General features: G+C 45.4%; 2 protein-coding genes across 10 annotated transcripts in view; one reads left to right on the plus strand and one right to left on the minus strand.

Moving 5' to 3' along the window:
* Positions 1-306: 306 nt before the first annotated feature.
* ITGAD (integrin subunit alpha D) overlaps positions 307-25282 on the minus strand; it is a 39476-nt gene continuing 14500 nt past the window's right edge. For 3 of the 7 annotated variants that reach the window (XM_073215268.1, XM_073215271.1, XM_073215272.1), the window contains 23 exons: positions 24209-24362; positions 23961-24111; positions 23703-23776; positions 22300-22429; positions 22048-22190; positions 21740-21880; positions 21432-21641; positions 20625-20755; positions 20352-20509; positions 19267-19421; positions 18890-19021; positions 17999-18072; positions 17623-17764; positions 16135-16248; positions 15944-16023; positions 15752-15835; positions 13482-13560; positions 13212-13319; positions 13027-13104; positions 12726-12839; positions 12487-12588; positions 12129-12239; positions 307-3716 (listed from right to left, as the gene is read on the minus strand). In XM_073215268.1, coding sequence (XP_073071369.1) covers positions 3384-3716; positions 12129-12239; positions 12487-12588; positions 12726-12839; positions 13027-13104; positions 13212-13319; positions 13482-13560; positions 15752-15835; positions 15944-16023; positions 16135-16248; positions 17623-17764; positions 17999-18072; positions 18890-19021; positions 19267-19421; positions 20352-20509; positions 20625-20755; positions 21432-21641; positions 21740-21880; positions 22048-22190; positions 22300-22429; positions 23703-23776; positions 23961-24111; positions 24209-24362 — 2998 coding nt within the window. In that variant the 3' untranslated portion in view covers positions 307-3383. Of the gene's footprint in view, positions 3717-10295; positions 11648-12128; positions 12240-12486; positions 12589-12725; positions 12840-13026; positions 13105-13211; positions 13320-13481; positions 13561-15751; positions 15836-15943; positions 16024-16134; positions 16249-17622; positions 17765-17998; positions 18073-18889; positions 19022-19266; positions 19422-20351; positions 20510-20624; positions 20756-21431; positions 21642-21739; positions 21881-22047; positions 22191-22299; positions 22430-23702; positions 23777-23960; positions 24112-24208; positions 24363-25282 lie in introns of those variants that run through there. The other 4 variants (XM_073215267.1, XM_073215270.1, XM_073215269.1 and 1 more) reach the window with 2 other exon arrangements.
* Positions 9738-14757, plus strand: COX6A2 (cytochrome c oxidase subunit 6A2). 3 transcript variants are annotated; one of them, XM_073215273.1, is made up of 4 exons: positions 9738-9896; positions 10060-10196; positions 10295-10412; positions 14248-14757. In XM_073215273.1, exons 1-3 carry the CDS (start codon positions 9824-9826, stop codon positions 10376-10378), a joined length of 294 nt encoding a protein of 97 aa, XP_073071374.1. In that variant the 5' UTR covers positions 9738-9823; the 3' UTR covers positions 10379-10412; positions 14248-14757. The 3 variants fall into 3 exon arrangements, with proteins under 3 accessions (XP_073071374.1, XP_017526395.1, XP_036875391.1); XM_017670906.3 differs by lacking the exon at positions 14248-14757 and adding an exon at positions 13421-14183; XM_037019496.2 differs by lacking the exon at positions 14248-14757 and having other exon boundaries at positions 10295-10424.

The following is a 25282-nucleotide window of genomic DNA, read 5'->3' on the forward strand; positions in this document are numbered from 1 at the left end:
AAGCTTATGATTAAATACATTATGTAAAAAGCAAAAGGTAATAAAAAGTCCAAACTCATCACTTCATAATTATTTAACTATATTTCACAACTCTCTATACCCTTGAGGTTATTTGCATCTATAGTATCTACATGGTAGAAATACTATCACGGTATCCTAATACTGTGCATTTAACTTTTCCTGTTCCTTCTTACATAAATTTAGCACATTATTATACTTTTAATAAGCCTTTTGAATGTAATAGCTTCCAATATAGAATTCCTCAGATTACATAAAATGACCTGTTTTTATCATTTCTAATTCTGCCTTACACAATATTAGGCAACAGGGGAAAAAAAGAGCCCAAACTGCACTCACACTATTACAATATAGAAATGCCTAATGGGTATGAACAAGGTTTAAAAAGGAAACATAACAATCAAAACAGTTAATGTTCAAGTCATAAACTGTGAGTTTTTAAATCAGCATGTTTGCCATGTAAAGCAAGTCCAGCCTCCAGGCATTATTGAAGATCTATAGGTAAAGTGGCATGTAAACATTGTAAGTTATAGTCATTTTGTAATTTTGATTTTGTTACAATAGGTTTTCTTAGGAAAAAAAAATCATGTGCCCACATAAGAAATATACCTTGGGGGTGGAAAAATCTCACTGGCATATTTTGCTATATTGCATTTTGAAGAGACGTTGAATAAAAAAAAGAAATCATGATGTAGAAAAAAACGTTGCATACTGGGAACTGACTACCAACTAATTCAATGATATTGTCTAAGTCACCTAGTTTCCTTCTGTCTCCTCTGCAGTAAAATGAAAAGATCTATGCCGTCCAGTAGAGTAGCCACGAGTCATACTGAGCTGTTGAAATGTGGCTACTACAAATAGACATGCGTTATGAGTGTAAAATCCTCACCAGTATAAATATATACTTTTTACAAAACACAGAATGTAATACAGCTATCTCATTAGTAACTTTTATGTTGATTACATATTGAAATACTATCTTTAGTATACTGGGTTAAACAAAATTTGTTTAAAAAAAAAAAAACAAAAAAAAAAAACATACAAACATGAAAAAAAATTTTAGAGGGGGTAGAATTATTGAGGAAAAGGGGTTTCTTTTTCAAAATTGTACTAATGAGAAGTATTGTAGCATAGAAATTAGAAGGAAGCTCTCTCAAGCCAGACTGTTTGGGTGCGCTGGTTCTGCCATTTCTGATGACCTATGGCTGCCATAGGGATGAACTTTGGCAAAGACCTTTTAGTGCCTCAGTTTCTTCATCTGTAAAGTGGGGTAATAATCCTTATTCTAGAGAGTTGTTATGAGGTTTAATCAATATGTGGAAACTCTTAGCAATATTACCAACAGTTCCCGGCACATAGTAAGTACTCTCTAAGTGCTAGCTGTTTAAACTGTTCTTTTTATTCATTTACAATTTAATAAAATCTTTTAAAAATAACTGCCTAATCATCATTGATACTCTTGTGCACCTTCTACATCTCAGAAAAAGCTTAGCATATTTGTGCAGTTTTATTGAAGTTAGATAATAAAGTTTACCCATTTTAAGTGTACAGTCTTAAGATTTTTGATAAATGTATACACTAGTATAATCGCTATCAAAACCAAGATATAGAATTTCCATCACCACTCAAAATTCTTTCATGCCCCTTTGCAGTTGGCTGCTCCCTACCTCACCCAGCCCCAGACAACCACTGATCTGCTTTCTGTCCCTGTCAATTAGTTCTGCCTGTTGTAGAATTTCATACAAATTCAGTCATACAATATGTACTCTTTTATGTCTGGCTTCTCTGGTCTAACATAATTTTGAGATTCTTCAGTTTGTTGCATGTAACAATAGTTGTTCCTTATTCTTGCTGAGTAGCATGCCATTATATAGGTATCCCACAATATTTTTTTATCCCTTTACCCATTGACGGACACTGGATTGTTTCCAGCTTCTGCCTATTATGAATAAAGTTGCTATGCAGATTTGTAAAAAACTCTTTGCATGGACATGTTTTCATTTTTCTTGGGTAAATACCTAAATACAGAATTGTTGGGTCCTTTGGTGAGTGTACATGTAATTTACTGTTGACAAATTGTCAAACTGTTTTCCAAAGTGGCTGGACCATTTTGCATTTCACCACCAATGCATCCTTGGCAATACTTGATGTCAGTCTGTTTAATTTTAGCCATTCAAGTGGAAATGTAGTGGTACTCATCATGGTTTTAAATTGCATTTCCCTGGTAACTGATGAGAGGACATCACTTTTAAATGGTAGCCCATTCCTGGGGAACAGAAGAGAGACATGGGCCAAAAGAAGTTCTACCATTTCAAGCTTAAATATCCAAGAGAATGAAAACTACTGTCACTGACAAAGAAGAGTGAAATTGGGAGTCAGTGATTATTTGGCATAGGGATTTATTTTTGAAGTTATGGCAGGCATTAAGGGGGAAATCTGCATGAGTTACAGGTTTGGAGCTCATGTGAGAGGTCAGAGTCAGGTATCAGTAGAGCTGTGAGGTGAAGCATAAGCAGAGAGAGCCTAGAGAGTGAGCTGAGGGCCAACAATTGAGTATTGGGGTTCAGAGGAAGGGCCAGTATTAAGAGAACATCAAGGGGTAGTCCCAAGAATAATGTCATCTACTTCTGGACTCAAAGAGTCTCAAGAAATACCTTCAGAACACATTTTCCATAATCTTAAATTAGTAAAATCTGAGGACTGGGAGGTGGGTACAATTCCTAGGCTGTGAGCTCATTGACCACAGGACATCTGTGCTTGGTGAGGGATCCTACAGCTGCACTGACTGTGGCAAGAGCTTCTGGCATAGTTACCCTCTGCCATTCATCTTTGAAGTCATGCTGGTGAGAAGCCCTACTCCTGTCCTGACTACAGAAAATGTTTCAGCCAGAGTTCCAATCTACTTCAGCACCATGAGGTTCACCAGGGAGATAAGCTCTGTAAGTGTGGGGACCTGTGGGAAAGGTTTGCTCAGAGGGCATCCCTCAAATAACTCAGAAAGGTCCATACTTGCCACAGTCCTTACATAGGAAAAGTGGATCTATTTGCCCATTGTGCACATGCAATGCTCACAGGTGCATGCTTGCATGCCTGTTGGCGGTGAGCCACAGCTGTCTTTATTGCTAAAGCACAGGGAGCTCCACCCAGTGCTTTCTCCTGGGGTTGTGCAGAGGCAGAGAGGCCCGGAGGCAGAGCTGAGAACAGAGGGGTAGCGAATCACCAGAAGCAGATGTGATTCTAGTACTCAACCTGCCATCACAAGAATAAAGCTTGGTATAAACCCTTTTACCCCCAACATTCCATTATTGTTATTCATTTCGGTCTCAGCAAATCCAGAGTGAATTTGGCTGGGGTTGAAATCCCCCTCAGGCTAGACACCCTATCATTGTCCCCAGTGTGGCACAACCTTCTGTGCAAGCTCCAGCCTCATTAAGCACCAGCAAATCCACTCTGAGGAGAAGCCATATATCTGTGGGGAGTGTGGCAAGGGCTTTACAGTCAGGTCTCTGCTGAGGGCTCACCAAGGAGTACATAATGGGCTGAACTCCTACATCTATCCCAGCACAACGAGGCTTTGGGGGATTAGTGGAAGCGGATACAACACCCGAGAATTCACACAGGTGAGTGAGCATCCCTTCTGCTGCTCCAATTGTGGTGACAGCTTTGGTCAGAAGACTGCCCTCATCCAGCATGTTTACCTGCAGGCAACAGAGGAGAAGCCTTTTATGTGTGGGGAGTGTGGGGAGAGTTTCAGCCTCTGAATCAAGCTCAACCACCATATGGCTTGGCACAGGCTCTGAGTTCCATTTCACAGCTCTGGCCAAGCTAGCCCTCCATTCACTTCAGCCCAGTAGAAGCCCCAGATCCTTCTTCCTTTTCCATCTCCTCCTGTTCATATCACCACTCCAACATGCTTTCCCTTATTCTGCCCATCCACTACTCTGATTGATTCTGCTTCCCACCTCCTAAGTCCTCAGCTTCTGATCACACTCATCTTTCTCCAGATTCCTCACCCCATCCTCTCACCTCTTATGCACCCATTTTTCTCCCTGTACTATTATTCATCAACACTCCCTCATTTCTCCTCTGCACCCCCTCTCCCCAGGACTCCCTTTGCCTCAAGGACTCCTGCAGAGGCCAGATTCCAAGTTCACCCTTCATGGTGAACAAGAAGCAGCCATGACTACAAGGGTACCTGTTCTGAGTGTGAGAAGAATTTCCCAGCCAGTGGTAAGTTTCTCCAGCACCAGCGCACACATACAGGTGAGCAGCTTTATATCTGCTCTGAGTGTGAGAAGCGCTTCACCCAGAGCTCCTCCCTGATCCAGCATAAAAAGATCCAGTAAGTGGAAAAGCCACATCTGTGTGCAGAGTGTGGTCAGGGCTTCAGTCAGTGTGTCCACTTGATCAACCACCAGTGGGTACACTCAAGGGAATGGCCATTAGCTCACCATGAGTGCTAGGAGTGTTTCTGGGAGGCCTGGCAGTTGTCCAGGCACCAGCAGACCACCCACCTGGCAACTCAGGAGGTAGGGAGTGATGAGGCCCAGAAACCATATTAGTGTGGGCCTTGTGGAAAATGGTTTAGGCAGCAGGCTGCTCTGAGTCAGCACAAGAGGACTCATAATGCAGACCAGCTCTACAAATGTGGCCAGCATGGGCATGGCTTTGGAAAGAGCACCAGATTCCTTTGCCATCATCAGACATTCACTGGAGAGAAGCCCTACCAGTATCTCCAGTGTGGGAAAGCTTTTAGCCAGAGGTCTAACCTTGCCAGACACCAACGAAACAATGTGATGCAGCCCAACTGTGCCCTGTAGTAGCCTTGCGGGAAGACCTGGGGATCAGTGACACATTTCTTCCCCTCTACCTGTACTATCTTATGAAGAAGGCAGAGGGTTTTGCTTTTGTTTTATTTTGTTTTTTGCTGAATCCCACTCCTCTCTCATTTCTATCAAACCTCACAGCTTACAGGATTTAAGGAAGTAGTAGGCAGAGGTATGTTACTGAACTATGGATATTCTTGATATAAGGATAATATTAAGTGATATCTTAGTATCAGTGATTAATAAATTATTTCTCTTATTCTTTTTAAAAATTATTTGGTGTTTTTCACAGCAGTATGTTATTAGAGTGGGGAAAAAAAACTTGAGTTACACTATGAAAATTCAAACTGCACAGAAGTCTTCAGCAGCACCACCCATCCAGTTTCCAAGCTTGCTGCCCCAGTCCTTGATCCCTTTTCCTCCCACAGCACTGCACCTCCAACTCAAGTCCCATCAGGCACCACATACTATTCTACTTCAGAAGGTTTTCTCAACTCTGTCTTCTCCTTTCTGTTGCCAGTGATACTGCCTTAAGTGCAAATCCTTGCCGTTATTTGCCTGGATTATTGCAAAAGACTCCTACTAATCAGTGTGTCCATCTTCCAATGTCTGCACTCAGTTCATCACCCATACACTTCACCAGGTACATTCAGCCCTTTCTCCCCACTGCCAGCCTGGCCTACAGCATTGAGCACAGCACAGCCTACATGGCTTCTCAGTTTGGCTTTGCCCTACATCTTAGCTTACTGACCATGGCCTCTCATACTTTTGTGCCTTGCACTTGTTTTATTTCCCTCAATTGCCCAGAATGCCCTACTTTTCTGTCACCTAAACTTGTCCTACTTACCATTGGAGCCCCAATGCCATTGAAAACTTTCCCAAACTCATTATCACACTTGGTGTGAAAACTGCTGCAGTGGAATTGTGAACCTTCATGAATGTTTGGTCACATGTCTCTCTCTTCCAGCAGGTTGAGCTCATGAAAGCAGAAACTGGCACAGTGCCTGACCCACAGCAGGCACTCAGTAAATATTAATTGAAACAGGGAACCAATTCCAGTTGCTCAAGTTTTTTATCTAAGACTGGGGTTTCTTTTATCCTTGTTGTCCTCCCAAGACACAATATGGAGATACACTTGGAAAGTTAACCAAAGTGACTGCACCCAGTCTATGGCCTCCTGGTCCCTTTGCCTGCCATTCAATGGTTTCATGGTTATTTCTATAGTGATACCAGAGAAGAGTGCCTGGAAACAATGGTGTTTGCTTGGGTTCAGGGCATTGCATCCGCACATTTGTAATAATGAGGTTACCACAAATTGCAAATACTTTGCATTTGATGATGGTCTCATCAAATTTTCAGCAGCATCAATTACAGTAAAGAAAGGTCTTCAAGTGTATCTTCAATAATCAGCATTTATGGTCATAAAATACCTGATATTAATAAGTCACCATTTTAGGGCCTCTTTACATACCAACTGGCCTAGAGAGCACAGCATATAGGATGTGACATGAAGGTCTCATGTGGGAGCAGCAACTTCTGGCCCATGATATAACTGCAGTCTGGGCTTGAGTTATATCAGTCATAAGGCTAACTGAACACGAGTGTGCCTGGCTAAGCTAAAACCCTCATGTCCCCAGCATTAGATAGATTTCAGAGAAATCAGGTCAGAGGTCTAGATTTAGTTTGATGTATAACATTACACTGTTACGAAATGTAAGAAAATATAAGTACAAAGTCTCAATCATTAAACCTAGCCAGACTACATCTCAATGTATAATTTATGTGACTACATTTTAACCAATATTAGACCCCATCAGGCACTCATTAAGTTGAATTCATTAAAGCCACACATACTTCAGAATGTTTATTAAGAACATTTATATCTATCTTCTACAAAAGAAGGAAAAAGTTTTCAGTGAAACATGTATCATAGTATAGGGGAACAGAAATCAGAAATTCACTGCTAGAAGTTTGAAGATACACTGTAGTTTCACAGAAAACATTTAGCAATTAGTGAAGACTTACAACACCATCTTTTTGTTATTTCACACAACTGAAAAGTGTCTTAAGGGTACAGATCTTTCTCAATTCTGGCACATCTTGATCCATGGGTTCAAAAAATATTAATGAGGCTAGCTCACTCCCCATCTTTCAAGTTTGCTCCAAAGAATGGCTCCAATATTGGCTTCAGTCTAAGGCTCCAGCCTGAGGCTCCTGCAACTCCAAGTCCAGTTGAACTATTGTGTCTTAATAGTTCAAGAAAAAAGTCCCAAAACTGAGACTCATAGACATTTATCCAAGCCAAATTAATCACTATAGCTGAGAGAACAGAATAATCTGATGGGCTATGTCGGGATCATGTGGACCCCCTTGGAGCTGGAGTCAACACCACCTGAACTGTTAACTGAAAAATGGTTGGGGGTGGGTGTTTCACAAAGAAAACGCAGATTGTTATCAGAAGAAGAAGGTATGGGTATGTTGGGCAGACCACAAAACAATAGATGTCCACTATGATAAGCTTCTAGCCCTTTCCAAGGGCAGAGGGGTCAAAAAGCCCCTTTTCAGATGCTACCATCCTATGGTCATTAGCCTATTTTACTCCAACTTCCTTTACCGTTCACCTTAGCAAACTCATGTTCTGCATCATCATTGTATCATCTTTTGGGGGCAACCCCAATTTCAAACTTCTGTCCTACGCACCCCCATAAACACATTTATAGTAATGGATCACATGTTGGATTGATCTTTGCTTTGGAAAATATGGTCATGGTGTGTAACATACCAGGAAAGAGGAATAAGAGAAATTGACACAGAGTTGTCCAGCACAGCCTTCACCACCAACAGCTGAGGAATGTCTGAAAAGTGGCTGGGATGCTGCCCCCTGGGGTTTACTTAACAGCTGATAAGTTTGTTCTTCCCTTTGCCTAAGGAACAGAAAAACCTAACCCTCTACAAACTGGAAGGTTTGGTGGCAGTGCACTTAATTGATTGTGTGAGAGAGAACTTGTGCAGTAGTGTGTATATGAAGACAGCAGGAACTGGCTCTCCACTTCCTGTGCACATAGGCAGCAAAGACAAAACGGTGATCAGCCTAGAAAAGTGCCAGCTACCTAGATAGAAGTCTGGATAGAAGTGCACCACACAAGAGCAACAGCAACAGAGGGTGGTGGCAGCCTCAGGGCACTCAACTACCAGAAAGAAGAGCTCTTCTCTTCATGGGAGCTTCCAAACTGAGACAAAGGGATGGAAATCCCCAGGCAATTGTTTGGCAATGACCAGCAAAATCTGAGTGGAGAGAGGAGAGCTGGAATCTTTTCAAGTAGAAACAGCCTCTTTGTTTTTTCCAAGAGTCATTTCCAAGTGAGTAGGGAGGGGCTTGTGTGGAGAGAAATGCCAAGTAACTTTAACTGGAATAAGGCCCCCTTGTCTTAGCAGCAATTTCAAAGTCCAACTGGGAAAAAACAACTGTAGGAAAAATTCCCTTATAACTCAGTGAGGGCTCAGGAATAAATTGGCAACATTACATAACATTTGTTCATCAGCTTCAGAAAAATTTCAGAAAATTCAGTAGAAAAAAAAGCTTCAGAAATTTCAGTAGAAGCTAGTATTCAGTTTAGAACCAAGAGAAGGAAGAGTTATGGAGCCTCTTCTTGAAAAGTACCTTTTCCATTTTTCTTTTATATATTCAGATGAGGTACATAAAGTTAATTTTCCTTTTATATATTAAATTCATATAGATTAGGTACATCACCCCTTGGTCAAAGCTGAAGACATCCTGTTGGATTATAGTTCTGAAAAGGCTAATCATAGGGCTAGTCAATTAATATGGTTCAAGCAATCATTAAATATATATTTTTAGAAGACCTGCTTCACTCCAGGTTCTGTGCTAGTGCTGAGGACAGAATGGTGAACAAGGCAGACCTCACCTCTGTCTTGTCTGCAGCTTTCTAACCACCTGCTTTGATACAGAGTTTACACAGGCCTGCATAGGCTTCTTCTTGGTCCTCCAAGTAGACAGATATTTCAGACCTGAATTTTAGCAGTAACACTTGTCAAGTTTGTGGCCACCGGGCATCTTTTGAATACTCTTCCTATATTTGGAAATTTTCTCCAAAATACAATTCCTGCCTCCTTAAGGCAGAAGCCAGAATTCAATTTCCCAGCCTTTCAATAAGCTAGAACACAGGCAATGACCTAGATCATTTGGAGCCCATGATTCTCTGATTCAGAAGACAACAACTCAAGGATGCAAGTGTCAAAAAGAATCCATTTTCAGGAGGGGGTGAGAGTGGAACAATCTGGCTTTCCAGGGCAGCAGCAATGAAGTTTTCAGTATCCAGTGTCCAGCAGTGTGAACTGTGGTGGTGTCTCACTCCACCTGGCCCACAGAATGTTTTATTTCTGGCTGTGCAGATAGATCATAGGCCTCCTTGGCTGTACCAGTGCTACTGTGAGCTACCTAAAGTTTTCAATTGCTTACCTTTTTAAAACTAGTTAGGGTGAATTCTGGTTTTTGCACAAAGCTGTGGCTAATAAATATACTGAGCTACTGTTACATGCCAGACTCTAAGCTGGCATATTCCTATGTTACTTTACTTAAACTTCATAAACATCATAAAAGGTACAAATTATTCCACATTTTATAGAAAAAAACACCTGACATTCAAGAGGACACTTAATTAAAGGCCTGTTGTGTGCCAGCCACTGGTAACAGAGTATTGAACAAGAGTTCCTGAGACTATAAAAAGACTGGCATATTATATTTTAAATGTCCTCTTACCAAAATGAGAGGCACAGTACAGCAGCTGTCTGGAGAGAAGGACCTCATGACAGGCAGGCTTCATTTTAAATATAGAAAACCCCTAAAAATAACCACCCATGTTACAGACTCAACAGGTCATTGGCCCAAGAAGAGGGGAGGGGCCTCAGTGAAGGAGAGGGAAAGGACAGTGCTATTGTTCCTAGCTTTTCTCATCGCAATGGCTCTGCCCCTGAGGTCCTTCAGTCGGGGCTTGGCGAGCGCAGCCAAGGGAGACCACGGAGGGGCGGGAGGTGAGTGGGGCTGGGGCTTGACCCTGGGCTTCCTGATCTTTAACACCCGTACCCCCTCCGGCCTCTGGGGCCTTCCAGGGTCCTGGTAACAACCCCTACCGGCTAACCCTCCCCCACAGAGGCCCTCCCCGCCTCTATCTCACCCGGCCTTTCCCTGCTGCAGCCCGCACCTGGCGCCTCCTGACCTTCGTGCTGGCGCTCCCGAGCGTGGTCCTCTGCACCCTCAACTCCTGGCTCCACGCGGGCCACCACAAGCGCCCCGAGTTCATCCCCTACCACCACCTCCGCATCCGCACCAAGGTACACCAGCCCGAGGCCTTGGCACTGGGGCGGATGGGCGGGCAAGGGGTGCAGGGGGCTCGGGCTGCGCAGACAACTCGCTCTCCTTCTCTCCGCAGCCCTACTCCTGGGGAGACGGCAACCACACTCTTTTCCACAATCCCCGCGTTAACCCTCTGCCCACGGGCTATGAACAGCATTGAGGCCCGGGCGGACGCCCCCCCAGGCGCAATAAAGGTGTGGAAGCTGCGTGTGGCCGGCTCTGGGCACCCGCGCCGCGCAGGGCGGGGCGCGGTGGAGCGGTGCTCCGGGGTAGAGGCGCACAGTGCGGGTGGCGCCCCACGCGCTCTGGCCAAGGCCGGGGTTGGGGAGCTGTTGAGGGGACAACGTCCTTGAGGAAGGAACAGGCAGGAGATCCCTGCATCTCTCTAACCTATTAATAATAAGAGTTCTAGCTGTAAGGGGCTTTCACATCCACTGAATGCTCCCAATAATTCTGGGAGCAAGATACAATTTTAGATCTTCTGTCCCTAAAGAGGAATTTGAGATTCTGAGAGATTGAATGACTTAAATTCAGACAGCTCATCAGGAGTCCTGTGGGAACTCGGGTTGCAGACCTTTCACCTGACACATTGATGGCATCTGTAAATTCTGGCTATTAGGAACAATCCAAGCTTCAAACATAGAATCTACAGCCCTATGTGTGAGGCTTCATGACCTAATTCTGGATTTGGAATATTTCTGTCATTCTCTGTGAACACCTTTAATGGGTGTTCTATACTAGTTTGAGAAATCAGATGCTCTTTTCTGGAAGCCTGGCTCTCCTAGCTTCTAAAGGGACCCCATCCAAAGTAGACATTGGTTCAAACAAGCTCTGGACATTTCATTCACCTCCTAGGACAGTCGGCCCACTTGCCTTACCAAGCAATAGTAATTGCTTGAAGCCTATGCTGAAACCTATGAACAACACATACATAGAGAGCTTCCTTTGGCTCTCTCTGATATGATAGCACCATTAAGAAAAGATTGTATCAGGCCCCAGTCACCTGAGAAAGTGAGAGGATATTTTCTATGCCCACAAGTAGGTTCCCCCAACTCTTCCTAAAATACCACTCAGCCCTCTTTCACACAAAGAAAATATGTTATAAACATTCTCATTTAATGTGACAGTTCTTATACATATGAAAATTCATGCCAGCATCAGTATAAAAATCTTTCAACCACTTGGGAAGGTAGCTTAACACCTGGTAAGTTGATCAAGCCAGTCCAGATCTATGCAGAAGTTATTCCCACAGAAGTACATTTGAGTGCTAAGGCAAGACCAGCCCATGGGGTAGAGATGAACAGAAAGATGGATATTAGGATAAAGGCAAATTTGGGGTCCCACAGCTTTAATCCTCCCCACTGAATGTGGCAGTGTCTTCAGGCTTGTTATCCATAATCTCTTTGTACTGATGTTTGAAGAAGCCAAGCTGTGAGGGGAAATAAATCAGAAAAGCTGGATAAGAGATCAGGGAAGAAAGCTGAGGAAAGGAAAAAGCTGAGAGAGAAGAGAGGAGAACTCAGCTGACTTGTATTTGTGTGCCAGAACATTTATGTGAACAACAGCTATCATGTACTGAGTATGTACTATGTGCCAAACACAGTAGTTATACACAAAGCTATAGCAGAAAAGTACAGATGCTATAGTCAGGCAGGCCTCTGCACATACCCTGGCCTCATTTCTGTCTCTCTTCAGCCACTTTATGATATAGGCATTATAATCATTTCAGAAAAGAGGAAACAGGCTCAGAGAGGTTGAGCAACCTGCCTGAAATTAAATAGTAAGACAGAGCCAAAATTGGTACACAGGCCTGCCTGACTTTGTTGTCCGAGTTCTTCCCACAGTTCACCCGTCTGTGGGAGGGCTTGGTTGGATATCAGTGGTGTCAAGAGTGGGATGAAAACACTCACCTTGTACAGTATAGCTGTGATGAGAGCCAGTAACAGCAGTCCTCCCACAGAGCTGCCCGCAACGAGGGCGGTAGGATCATAGACCTCATACTCTTCTAGCATCATCTCCATCTGATTTGGGGATCAGAGAGTATCAGGTGTCTGGCTGTCCCAGACTCTTCACAGGTTCCCCAACCTTTAACTCCCCAGGCCCTGATCCAAGGGGTGAGATACAGAAGCATTCACGGGCTTAGTTGCAACCTTACTGCCCAGGGACCTATATTCTTCCTCCAGACTGTAAACCTCCCACCCAACATCACAGATTTAGTATCAGGAACTCTCTGACCAGCCTGGCCACTGCCCACTGCACAGTCACTACCTGGGCTCTCAAAAATACTTCTTGTCCTGGAAGCTGGGAATACACGGATCTGTTGAATGTGATTTCAGCCACACTCACGACCAATACCTTCTTCTGCAACATCTGCAAAAGAGAAGGGAAGAGCTGGGGAACCAGCTCTGGGGAAGGCTCAGAGTTTGAGAAGTATCCTGTCCTAGGATGGGCATAGACACAGTAGTATCACCTGAACCTGGGAGAGGGACTGTGCTCTTGGGCCATACCTGGCTGACCCAGCCAAAGCTGAGGTTGCCCTTCAGGATGAAGTCAAGTTCCCCCTGGATGCTGAAGAAGGGGATGTCACAGCGGAACCTCAGGCAGTCAGCAATGGAGCAGTCCTAAGGGATAGAAAGGAATGAAGTTGAGGAAAGTCTCAACTTAGGGAAGAATCACAAATGAAAATAAAGTCTGTCAGATTTGGGGTGGGGAACAGATGTACAGGCATATATATAGCTCTGCAAGCCATCTCCCTATATCCCCTAATGTGCAGCTGGTTCTGCAGTGGGAGTCCAGAGTCTTTCTCACCAGGATGAGATTCCTTGGAATCTGGGTCAGGAAGTCAGAATACTGGGGAGGTTCCCTCTCTGACACACAGGGAAGACTCTAGTGAGAGAGAAAAAAAACCACAAAATGATCAAAATTTTACTGGCAGGAGAGTGTGAGGCACAGTGGGATCAGACCCCAGAGAACAAGGAAAGGCAGGCAGGCACCTGTGAAGGGGCCACCACAGCTACATCCCACACAGCCACACCATTCAGCAGGATGGGAACCCAGAAATCAATGCTGATAGCCAGCTCTCGTTGACTCAGGTTATTCACCTGCAGAAAATTGAGACCAAACATTACTGTGATCCCTGGAGTACCCCAATTCTACTGTTTCCTGGCTCCAGCCCTCAGCTCATCTCATTTTTCCCCACCAGCTTCCAACATCAGCATCGTCATGGGGGGTCGGACGTGGGTGGATACTCCCTGGCCTCGTACATGGTATCGGTGCTCAGCTGCTTTCCTGCTCTTCTCACCGGAAGATGAAAAGTTAAAGTACTTGGTGGATTCTTCCTGCCTGGAAAAAGAGGGCTTGTTGGTAAAACAACAACCCTGGCACTGTCCCCAGTTGTGCCCCCCGCCTACTGAAGAAGGGTTTGTTGGGCCCAGCAGATGACCCAAGGAAATAATGATGGTCCTCACATGCCTCTGCAGCCTCAGCTTCAGCTCCTCTCATGTCCTTTACACTGGTCACCCAGAAATGTGAGCTTATTCCTGATACCACAGTTCTTTCATATCCCCATTACTTTGCTCAAGCTCTTTCTTCTGCTTGGACTGTCCTTATCCACTCCCTTTTTGGAAATTTTCACTTTAAGACCCAACTTAATATCACCTCTTAAAACGTTCAAACATGTTCCCACTGGGAAAAGGCACTGCTTTCTCTAGTAGCTGCATGCTTGGCCTAAACCAATGCTTACAGAGGCTGCTGCCAGAACAAAGGAGCCTAAGGGGACTCGAGGGAACAATGGCTGGAGCACATAGTAAAGAAAATAGATGTTGCTATCCTGGGGCAGTTAAGTAATGTGTGGAAAGCTAGTGCATGAACATAAGCCCATAGAGTGGACATAAATGTTCTAGGCTGTACGTGGCGTCCCATCTATCCATCTATTCATGGGCTCCTTCAGTAAATATTTACCATGTCCTAGGCTGTGTGCTTGGCCCTGGAGATACAATAGTTAACAAGCCATAATCTCTCCCTTCCTAGAGTTTAACAGCTAATCTCGAAGTCAGGCGGACAAGCAGAGAGGGCTTGCACATTTCACCAGCGACTCATACACAGAAGCCAAGCCAGCCAGCCATATGGGAACTCTGTGGGCCCCACAGATATTACTGTCAACTTGATGAGTAAGAACATAGGCTCTGAAACCAGACCACCTGGGTTCACATCTCTTCCTACCCAAGTACCTTAAGGTAAATTACTTAACCTCTCTGGAGCCCTGTAGTTTTTCCTCTTCCAAATAGGGATGCTAAAATATCGTGCTTATAATAGAGTTGTGATGAGGTTTGTAGTAGTGCCATAAGTATTAGAATTCATCTTTATCCCTTAGTATATTGGCCTTCCTCTCTGCTCCTCCCACCCCCAACCCTTTCTCTCTCATCATTCCGTTTTCTTCCAATTCTAAACCTCTTTTCAAATTTGAGAAAACCTTTCAGTTTCCCCAATCCTTGGGGAGGTATGTAGTAAATTGCTGTGGGCACAAGCCCTGGAGCCAGACCATCGGGGCTTGATTCCTGGTTCTGCCACTTCCCAGCTGAATGACAGGAGCAAGATATTTAAATCTATTTTGGTAAAAAGGGGGATAGCAATAACTATATAATACACTTATTAGAAGGATTAAATGAATTTAAATACATGTAAAGTACTTAAAACAATGCCTGGCACATCATAAGTATATACAACTATATGCTCTTATCATAAGTTTCAGTGTTTTCCCATGTATAGAAGGGGAGATTCACACATGGAGTCTGGAAGGGCAGTGACACTGCGTCACCTGCCTCTGTAATTCCCCTAAAAGTCCATGTCAGCAGTGGGAGCACCAGCAGTGAACTCCACCCCATGCACTACCGTGGGCTTCCTGCCAACTCTCAAAGTCCCTGGAAGTTAGCCAGGTATTTGGGGCTCCTTGCCCCACTTCAGCCTGGCCTACCCCAGCTCCTCCGCCCACCTTCAAAACCCAGAGCAACAGCTCTATGTGCCTCTCCTGTGGCCTGCCTCGGCCTTGGGCTCTTAGAGACTTTCCAACAGCTTCTCACATCTCTGCTCTCCTCTGAGTTTTGTGAAAGTCTGACCTTTTCTTTCCTCTATGAGGTGACAAACCATATCCTGTTGGGCCCAAGCTCCTCACCTCAGAGCACTCAGAAAAGCCTTTATCTTAATCTAGTTAATTTTGCTTTTGCACAGTGGTATTCAGCACAAAGGATGGGATTGGGTTTATGTTAAATGTAGCCTACATCTTGAAGACAGGAGTGAGTGCACAGTGGTCATGAGGTATATGTGTCCCACCAGCAGCCTAATTCATCAGAGAAGAAGCAAGAATTATGGTACATGATGTGGTATAAATATATCACTGGTCACAAGTATTCCCATTTGAGGAATCAGGGGAAGTGAATTAGATACCCATCCTCAAAAGAGCAGGCTGCGCTGCAGGGAGAGGTACTAGTTTTGGAGGAAGGTCAGAGGTCCAAGGATAGAGTCAAGGTTTAAGTACCTGCTAATCACCATGTAGACAGCATATTTCACTGGGATCTCCAGCTGGAAGGTAGTTTTGCTGGTTGCAGGCTTATTATTCTCACTGGAGAAAGAAAGGGGAGCCCATCGGGGAAGGAATCCAGGAGAGGAGTCTCTGGCTGGGGCATGACATGGGAGAGGCAGGGATACACCATACCTAGCCTAGGCTCACCTGCTTGCATTCGCCCTCAAAAGCAATTTGTCTCCCAGGGTGGCCTTGTAGGATACATCAAATGTGACTATGAAGGTGCCCTGAAGGAAGAAGAAAGAAGAAATGGGGATAGGGAAGGTCCAAGGGAAACGAGGGAAGGAAATGAGTCAGGATGAGGGAGAAGAGTAATGAGGGTCTGGGGGAGAACTGACCTTAGCACCCTCTTGGAAGATGGGGTGGTTGACGCTACAGCTGCTGCTCCTCAGGCCCTCATTCCCAGTGGGCACTGCCTCACATGCCAGGAGCAATGGGGGCTGATGAGGTTGCTTTCAGAGGAGAAGAATGAATTTTAAAAAGCTACCCACATGCATATATGGGATCCATATATAACAGTGGTGGCATTGCAAACTAAAGGGGAGAAAGGACAGACTTTTCAATAAATGGTCCTGGGAGAATTGGCCCATATTAAAAAAAAAACAAACCCTAAAAACCACTGGATCCCTACCTCACTCTGTACTTCAAAATAAATTCCAACTGGATTTAAGACAAGTGTGAAAGGTAAAATTACAAAGCTTGCTGAAGATAATATAAGCAAATATCTCCATAACCTTGGAGTAGAGAAGTTTTTCTTAAGATCTGCACACAAAAACTCTAAATACAAAGGAAAAGATCGATAAAAATCAACCACAATCAAATTAAGACACTATGTTTATTAAATGATACTACAAAGAGCCTGAAAACAGAAGGACTGGAAAAGATAATAGAACACATATAACTGGAAAAGGAATAACCAGAATATGTAAAGGACTCTTACAACTTAGTAAAAAAAAGATGGACAACTCAATGGAAAAGACTTGGACAGGCATTCCTAAAAGAAGAAATCCAAATGACCATGAAATATATAAAAAGTTCCTCAACCTCATTACAGAAATGAAAATTAAAACTGCAAGGAGATATCATTACTTGCCCACCAGATAGACAAAAAGTTTAAAGTTAGACAATGCCAAATGTTGGAGTGGATGGAAATCCACAGAAACTCTAATACAGTGCTGTTGGAAGTGTAAATAGGTGAAAATGGTGTGGCTGTACTTATTATAACTGAAGATACACATAGCCAATGACCCAGCAATTCCACATGTGGAATTCCAAATATTATGATAGGGGTACCAGGATGCATGCTCAAGAATGTCATGGCCATGATCAGGAAACAACTCAAATGACCTTGATTGTAGAATGGGTAAAGAAATTGTGGTATAGTCTATATAGTAATGAAAATGTACAGCCACAAGCAATAACATTTGTGAATTTCATGAATATAATAATATTGGAGAAAAGAAGATAGACACAAAAGAATATATGTTGTAATTCACATAAAGTTCAAGTATTAGCAAAACTGAACATTATTATCTAGGGATGTACTCATGGGTAGTGAAACTATAAAGAAATACAAGAAACTGATCACAAAGTCAGAATAGTAGTTACCCTTGGGCAGAAGGAAAGGGCTTCTAGGAGTACTTGCAGTGCTTTATTTCTTGACCTGAATGTTAATTGCATAGACATTTGTTTAATATTATTCATTACACTATACATATGATTTATGCACTTTTCTGTTTGTGTGTTTATATTTCACCATAGAAGAATTAAAAGGAACCTATGGCATGGAGAAGTCCCTGCGACTAGAGCCCAAGGGAGATGTTTACCTGGGTTCCTAACACTCGTTGATAGGACAGCCCTGCTGGGTAGTAGAAGTTGATCACGGTTCCATAGGAATCCTCACCCTCATTCGACACAGTAACTGTCATGTTGAGCTCCAGCGAGCTCCCCACCACCAGGGTCTGCAGGCTGAAGGAGGAAGGACAAGACTGGGAGAGAGACTCCATTGGAAATTGGTTGGAATTAGCTCAGGGCAGGGATAGGACTGTGGGAATTCATGAGCCATAGCTCATGCTAACATTCTGGTCAAAATCACTTCTAGGATAGAAAGTGAGCCAAAGGGAAACACAAGCACTTCTCATCCTATGAGGATGGAAGACGCAAAAGCTTTAGTGTCTGGATATGAAAGGAAATAGAGCTCACCCTGATAAGCTGAGGTTGATACGCAGGTCCCCTTCACAGAGGTGATCTTGCCCACAGTTCTTCTCAAAGGGGAACTGCAGCAAAAAAGTACATTCTCTTCCCATCCATGTCATAATCCTTCTCCCACCCCTTCATTAGGGGTACTCATCAGCACTGAGAGTTACCGAGCACCCACCCTGCACCCAGTGCCATGTCTGACACTGGCCAGGAGTTGGGGGGTTGGGGATGCGTTAGAATATAAATGAAAAATTAGGCAAAGTCCTTGGCTTCAAGGAACATAGAGTTTAGTTGAGGAGTAAAATCCAACTCACTGGAACAACTCTTCAACAAACATTATTAAACGTAAATAACAGGAAAGGTTCTGGGTTGGGTAGGGGTTAGGAAAGTAGAAACTAAAGTGGATTAGACATGGTTCTTGCACTCAAGGAACCTGCAATTCTGAGAGAGACAAAGAGGTGGATACAGATTGCTATAGTCATGTGATAATGTCATGGTATCACCACAACATATTAGGAAGCCAGAGAAGAATTGACAGATTCTGCATGTGGTTTTCAAAAGAGAGGAAGATAAGACTGGGGCTTTGGGGAACTAGAGGAGATCTTTGAGGTGGAAAGAAGGAAACAAGAAATACATGGACAAAGGCTCAGAGGCAGGAATGAGAAAAACTGAGAGGGATCTGCAGAATGAGAACCAGAGATTTTATGTTGGGGTAAAGTGGATAACCAGCTGGTGTATGTGTAGGGATCCAACTAGGCAGGGTCTTGCTAAGTGGGCAGAGGCATTATGGACTTGGTGTGGCTGGTGGACAAATTGGGAACCACTGTAGGTTCTTAAGGACATGGAGACACAGTGAAAGTCAGCACATTATTGGGACTTCATTGAAAAACTCACAGAAGCAGTGAAGAGGTCCTGTGAGCCCACAGCCAGCACAGGGTGGAGGTTCTGGGATGAGAGGATGGGTTCTCCCACCAGGGAGAAGTTGAGGCGCAGTGTGATGGGGTTCACTATATCCTCCACACAGCCCTGACGGGAAGTAGGCTGTCAAGAATCCACTACTTTCCACTGCTGGACTTCTGTTACACTGCTGTTCCCTCCTGCCTAGACAGTACCCCACCCCAGCTGTGGAGCCAGGTTCTCTGGCCCCAACTTTCCTCTCTCTAGCCCCAGTCTCCCCATTCCTTCCCCTCTCACTCAGCAGGGGGAAAAGACGCCAGAGGCTAGCCTTGGGCTCCTCATCCCTCTCCCCTGCCCACAACCGAAGTCCTCACGGGTAAAAGCAGTTTCACAGTTTCACAGTGAACTCCCAGCCCCAGGGTTTTTCTTCGAGTCAAAGTCCAGTTCTTGGTCTCATCAAAAATGGCACGAGAAATCAGACGGCCTGGGTCCAATGCCAGATCATATGTGACAGAGCTTTGGACATCACCTGAAATGAAACGGGAAGTTTTTAGGTGTAAAATCAAAGAAAACATAGAATGTTCTGCTTTCACTTTTTCATGTGATAAATATGTGCTGAGCACTTTCTATGGGCCATGAACTATATCAGGTGCTGGGGATACATGTGAAGAAGAAGACAGAGAAATATGAAGCCTGGCTACGTGAAGCTTGCATTTTGGAAAGGAGACAAGCACATAGGACATATCGGAGTGTGTGATCAGTGCAAGGGCCGGATCCTCAGTGGTACTGAGGAGGATTTGCTAACTCGGACCCAGGGCTTACAGATGCCTTCCTGGATGTGCCTTGTCTGAGCTTTGACCTGGAGGATGATCAGAAGTTGGGTGAAGAGGGGTGGAGAAAGTCCAGGTATAGGAACAGCAACTAAGATCATATGAAAGAGGGAGGCTGGCTTGTTTGTAAAATGTGTACTGAGTGAGGGGAGAGGGATGAGGAGAGGCTAGAGTGGCAGGGAGAGGCAAATTAGTGAGGGCATTGTAGGGAAGGACTTCGGTCTTAATAAATGCAAGAAGGGGGCAGTTTAAGGGGGTTAAGCAGGGAAGTAAAGAGACCAGATTTGTATTTGGGGACAAATCCGTTTAGTTCCTCTATGGAAAATGGTGAGAGGCCACAAGAACAGATGTGGGAACTACTCAGTGAGTAGGTAGGAAAGACAAGCAGTGGCCTGCAGAAAGGCAGTGGCTGGGGCTGCTGCAGAGAAGTGTGCAGACCCCAAGTATATCCTGGAGAGAGAACTTACAGGCCTGCATGTGGGAAGACAGGGAGAGAAGAGAACCAGGTTTCTGACACTGACAGCTGAGTGGACATGGAGGTGACATTTGGATTCCTGGTCTCATTCTCTCCTAAGGATAGGGCTAGGGGCTTCTGGGGGGTGAGGGACTGGGTCTACTGGGAGATTCACCTAACTGATCCAGTGAGCTTTTATGGATAGCGAGACAGACTGTGGCCTCCCCAGCTTCCAGAGTGGCAGGCACCTCTTCCCAGCACTGGTACACAACCTTTGCCACCTCTGAGGGTGTGAATCTCATGGCCACCTCCATGTTCAGCACTGGCAGGCTCCTAGGGGTGATATAGGGACTGAGGACAGTACTCTGGCCTCGGAGAAGAGAACAGGAAATGGGCAGCTTGGTGAATCAGACATAATAGGCAAAGGTTAGGGATAGGGAGTTGTGACCTGATCAGGAGCACATGTCCCCGGGCCCCCACAGCCAGGTCCACCAGTCCATCGTCGGTGAGGTCCTGACCCCCGCTCAGTGACTGCCCGAAATACTGGAGGCTGGGGGAGAGCTGGGAGCCTGTAATCCACTGCCCAGAGAGAAAAATGAGAAATGGAAGTCAAGGGAAGGCGATTGGAAATGTTTGAGAAGAAAGCTTTGGAAAGGAGACTGCAGCAAAAGTGGATCTGCATGGAGAAATTGAAAAGGAGAGTGGAGGGGGTAGAAATGGAAAGCAAGCAAGTGAGGACCTCAGGGACCCCAGACAAGGAGAGGGGAGCTCTTTTGGTCCAACTCTTCATAAGGTTGTAGGTTAACAACAAAAAAAAGCATGACAATAGGGATATAATAGATTCACTTACTCCTCTATTATGTTCATTCACAAATATTTGATGGAATGCTTAATGCTCCCATTGAGTTATCTTTACAAGAAGCCTGTGGAGTTTATCATTTCATGTCTCATAGAAGGAAATAAGACTCACTAAATTAGTCACTTGCCTAAGGCCACACAGCTAACAAGGCTGACCAGGCATTTTACCTGGGACCTGCAATTTCTTACCCACTAGGCTGCCCACAACAAATGGAAGTCTGTTTGGAGCCAAAGGAGAAAAGAGAGGTCATTCGCACTTAGTTAGGCCTGGTGAAATTCAGGGAAATAAACTGTTAAAAGAAGGAGAATGGCTACTGCAAAGGCCAGTGATGAGAGACAGCTTCAGGAAAATCTAAGACATGGGAAAGAAGATGGAGCTGTAAGACAGGTGCCTCACCTGGCTGTGGGAGGGGCCAATGCCCAATTCTGTGGTTCCATGAAATATGTAGACAGCACCCCTGTTCTCCTGCTCTCCCGGGGCTCCGATGGCCACGTCCGTCAGCTTGTCCCCATTCACATCCCCCACCACTGTCAGGGCTGCCCCAAAGCGGCCCCAGGGCTGGCCCTGCACCCCATGGAGAACAGCCTCACACTGCCACCTAGCCCTCTGCAGAACAAAACCAGTGTCAGGCCCTAACCTGGCCAACCCCCACCCCACACCCAACCCCCACCCAATACCCAGTCCAGGCCCCATCAGCCACTCACCCCCTGGGGCAAGGGGCACACAGACACCTCACCCCCTTGGGTCGGCTGGTAGTAATGAGGAGCCCCGATGAGGACCAGGTCAGAGCTGCCATCTCCATCCACGTCCACAGAGCAGAGGGAGGCCCCGAAGTAGGAGCCAACCTGAAGGCAGAGCCTGAAGCCATCCTGCCTGCCCCTTCTGAGCCAGGGCCTGCCTCTCTCCACCACTCAGACCTCTCCACATGGGCCCCAAACCCCTCTCTTCTCCGTATCCACCCCGGGAGCCCCTGCCACCCTCACGTTCCACACTGGCTTCCTCCACACCCAACCTGGGTCCCTGTGACTTCAGCCTTCGGCCTCCATTGCCCGGACACCTGGGTAAAGATGACAACCTTCCCGGTGTGCTGGTGGCGGGGGGCGCCCAGGACCAGGCTCTGCACACCTTTCCAAAGGACCAGCTCGGTGGAGTAACCTGAGGGGGCCGGGCCTCAGCACAAAGGCTCCCCTCCCAGTCCCAGGGTCCCTGCCCTTCCCAGGCAGCCCACCTCCCACCTGTCCTCCTAACCGCAGTCTTTTCTCACCCAGATAAGAGTCCCTCATGTCCACATTTTCCTGAGACATGTTGATGAAGGTAGGCCTCATATTTGGGGGGTACAAGAAGGCACCTCCAGACCAGCTAAAGCTCCCCACAGCCCCCAGAACTGGTCCATCCTAGGGGGAAAGGATTCCAGGGCTCAGCAGACTGGGGCAAGAAGACAGGCTATTCCACAGCAACGCAACCAACTCCACTCACCATTTGGAATTCCACTTTCCTTCTTCCCCAGCCCTCACCAGTAGCCTGTGTCCCTGCCTCCTAACATCTCTCAGTCCAGCTCCTCCTTGTCACTGTCCTGGTCAGCCCTATCATCTCTCACCCAGCCCTTTCTGCCTCCTGTCTTGCTCTCCTCTGTCCATCTTCTACTGCCCCAGAGCTAGGTTTTCTCAAACTTAAATGTGCAGCCACCTCTCTGCTGGCAAACCAAGATAACTCTCTGTCACTAAGCCCAAGGATGGCATCTAGGATCCTTCCCAATCAAACCTGTGGCATTACTCTGTCCCAAGCCCATCAAGTCTTTGGCCTGGACACCCTTCTCTCTTCTTTTTGGGACTCAATTCCTTTTTCTAGAAGACTCAGCCTCAAAGTTACCTTCCCTGTGATAGGAGCTTCTTTCTCTTCATATTTTGTTTATTGCCTTTTTAAACTTTTGATTATAGATCATTTAGAACATATATAAAAGTCAAAAGAAATCTATAAAGAGCCCCTAAGTACCCATGGCCCAGCTTTATTGGTCAATTCATGACCAAACTTATTTCATTTCCACATCCCCCTGACTCATGGCCAAAATTACTTTGAAGCAAATCCCTCTGGATAATTTGAACACACATCAACTTTTAGACAAGTCATGCCATATTGTCATTTCTTTGGTCTGAATAGTCTGGCCTTTCCCATTTCTCTGGCTGTCTCCTTTCATGCTGCCTCTAGCTCACTCTAACTCCAGTTATGCTGGCCCTTCTGTCCCTCTAGTGCAGTAAATTTGTTTCTGCCCCAGATCTTTGGGCTTGCTTTTTCCTCTACCTGAAGCAATCTCTCCACAGATTTTTTTCAGAGCTGGCCCTTTCTCATCATTCGGCCTCAGTTGTCACTCCTCAGGCCTCCCCTGACCACCTCTTTCCCTATCCCAATGCTTAGAACAATTTTAAAGTATTTGTTTATTGTTTGGCATCTCCCACTAGATATGCACTCCCTGAGGGCAGGAACCTTGGCTGTCCTGTTCTCTGCTATGCTCCCGGTACCTGCATACACTTTTATAGGCCTCTTCCACTAGATGGTGAGCTTGAGGACAGGGTCTGCCTTCTTGTTTACATCTAGGCTCCAGCTTCCAGCCCAGGGCTGGCCCAAAGGTTGGTACCTGAGACCTGTTTTTCAAGTACATACTCTACCCACCATTGTAAATACAGAACTGAAGCCTTCTTGTGACATCTCATGCTGGAAGGAGCTACTTATCCTCCACTGGGTTCCTGTGAGGTAAAAAAGTCATTTAAGTTGTGGAGGCCATGAGACCATGAGAACTCAGAACAGAAGCGGGAGCATGTGGTCTGGGGCTCGGGTTCTGGGAAACAGTTTTGGGTGAGTTATGAATAGGGATGAACCCTCAGGACTCTGGGGGACAACCCTTTCAATTCCAAGCTCACTCTCCTTTACCCTCGACTGCAAAGATCTTCTCTTGCAGCAGCTTCTGGATGCTACTGAGGGCTGCAAAGTTGTCCACCTTGAACACGTGCTCCTTTGAGGGTGTTGAGCCTATGGTGCTCAACTCTTGCCTGGCAGTGAGTTCCTGAAAAGCAGCTCCCACCTGCAGCAGAGAGGCAGCTGAGGAGAAGAGCCTACCAGCCTTTTTGCCTGGGTGAGGTGCAAGTGAGTCTGAAGGAACCATGAAGAAGAGGACACACCCCAATGGCATAGCGGATGACACCGGCGCTCTCTGCCTGGGGGATGACATCACTGTATTCCAGGGGGTCTTTGTATTTCTGCCCATCTGTGATGACAATGAGGATCTTCTTGGCACTTTTTCGGGCCCCACTCTTACTATGAAATAATTCTTTCCTGTCAGGGATGAAAGGGAGGTGGCTCTACTGAGGTGCGATTGATTCTGGAAAGAAATCATTTGCAACATGAAGCTCATCTGGAGAGACTGGGGAGTCCTGGTACTCTCAGACTCTGTCAGTCATGATAAGAAATCAATTCAACCCTTTTTGAAAGGCATACTGACAATAATTAGTAAAATCAATAATAAAGGTTCCCATATTCCTTGTTCCTAAAATTCCATCTACTAAAGAACCTCATTCCCAGGAGGCAGTATGATTCAGAGTAGGAGCCTGGGAATCAGACACACTTGGGCAAGTTACTTTATCTCTCTCAGCCTGTACTTCTCTCCTTGCAAAATGAGGAAAATTGTACTATAGCTGGTCTCCAAAGATGGCCCCCAATGCCACTTGTCTCCCTTCCCACATTGCACCTGGCCTGTGACTTGCTTTAATCAGTAGCATGAAGTGGAATTGACACATGCCAGTTAGGGGCTTACAAAGCCTTGGTAGCTTTTGCACTCCTGGGAGCCCTGAGCCATCATGAGAGAAGTTTATATAGCCAGAGGCATCTATAGCTACTGTAGCTTTGCAGAGAGAGGCCCAACCATCCCAGCTCAGCCCAGCCTCCTGGCCAATCCTGCCAAGGCAGCAGCCATGTGAATGAAGCTTTCACATTCCAGCCTTAGATGCCACCTGACCACAGCCACATGAGACCCACAGCTGAGCCCCAGTATCATGAAAAATAATAATAAAAGAGTTGTTTAAGCTCTAAATTTGAGGATGGTTTTTAGGCAACAATACATAACTAAGACAAATAGTGTCAGGTTATTCTGGGGATCAGATGGGATCAAGCTTTTACAACTGAATAGCCTATAGGTAGCTGTTACAAATGATAAAATGTAATTATATGTTCCTATAGTTCTACAAATTCAGAGTAAG

Source organism: Manis javanica, chromosome 10, assembly GCF_040802235.1.
Source record: "Manis javanica isolate MJ-LG chromosome 10, MJ_LKY, whole genome shotgun sequence".
Taxonomy (NCBI): domain Eukaryota; kingdom Metazoa; phylum Chordata; class Mammalia; order Pholidota; family Manidae; genus Manis; species Manis javanica.

What these genes read in the sequence shown, in the direction of transcription:
- COX6A2 (XM_073215273.1), top strand. Translation starts at nt 9,824, where the DNA reads ATGGCTCTGCCCCTGAGGTCCTTCAGTCGGGGCTTGGCGAGCGCAGCC. An exon ending in AGACCACGGAGGGGCGGGAG is followed by an intron (nt 9,897 to 10,059) that starts GTGAGTGGGGCT and finishes TCCCTGCTGCAG; the next exon opens with CCCGCACCTGGCGCCTCCTG. An exon ending in ACCTCCGCATCCGCACCAAG is followed by an intron (nt 10,197 to 10,294) that starts GTACACCAGCCC and finishes TTCTCTCCGCAG; the next exon opens with CCCTACTCCTGGGGAGACGG.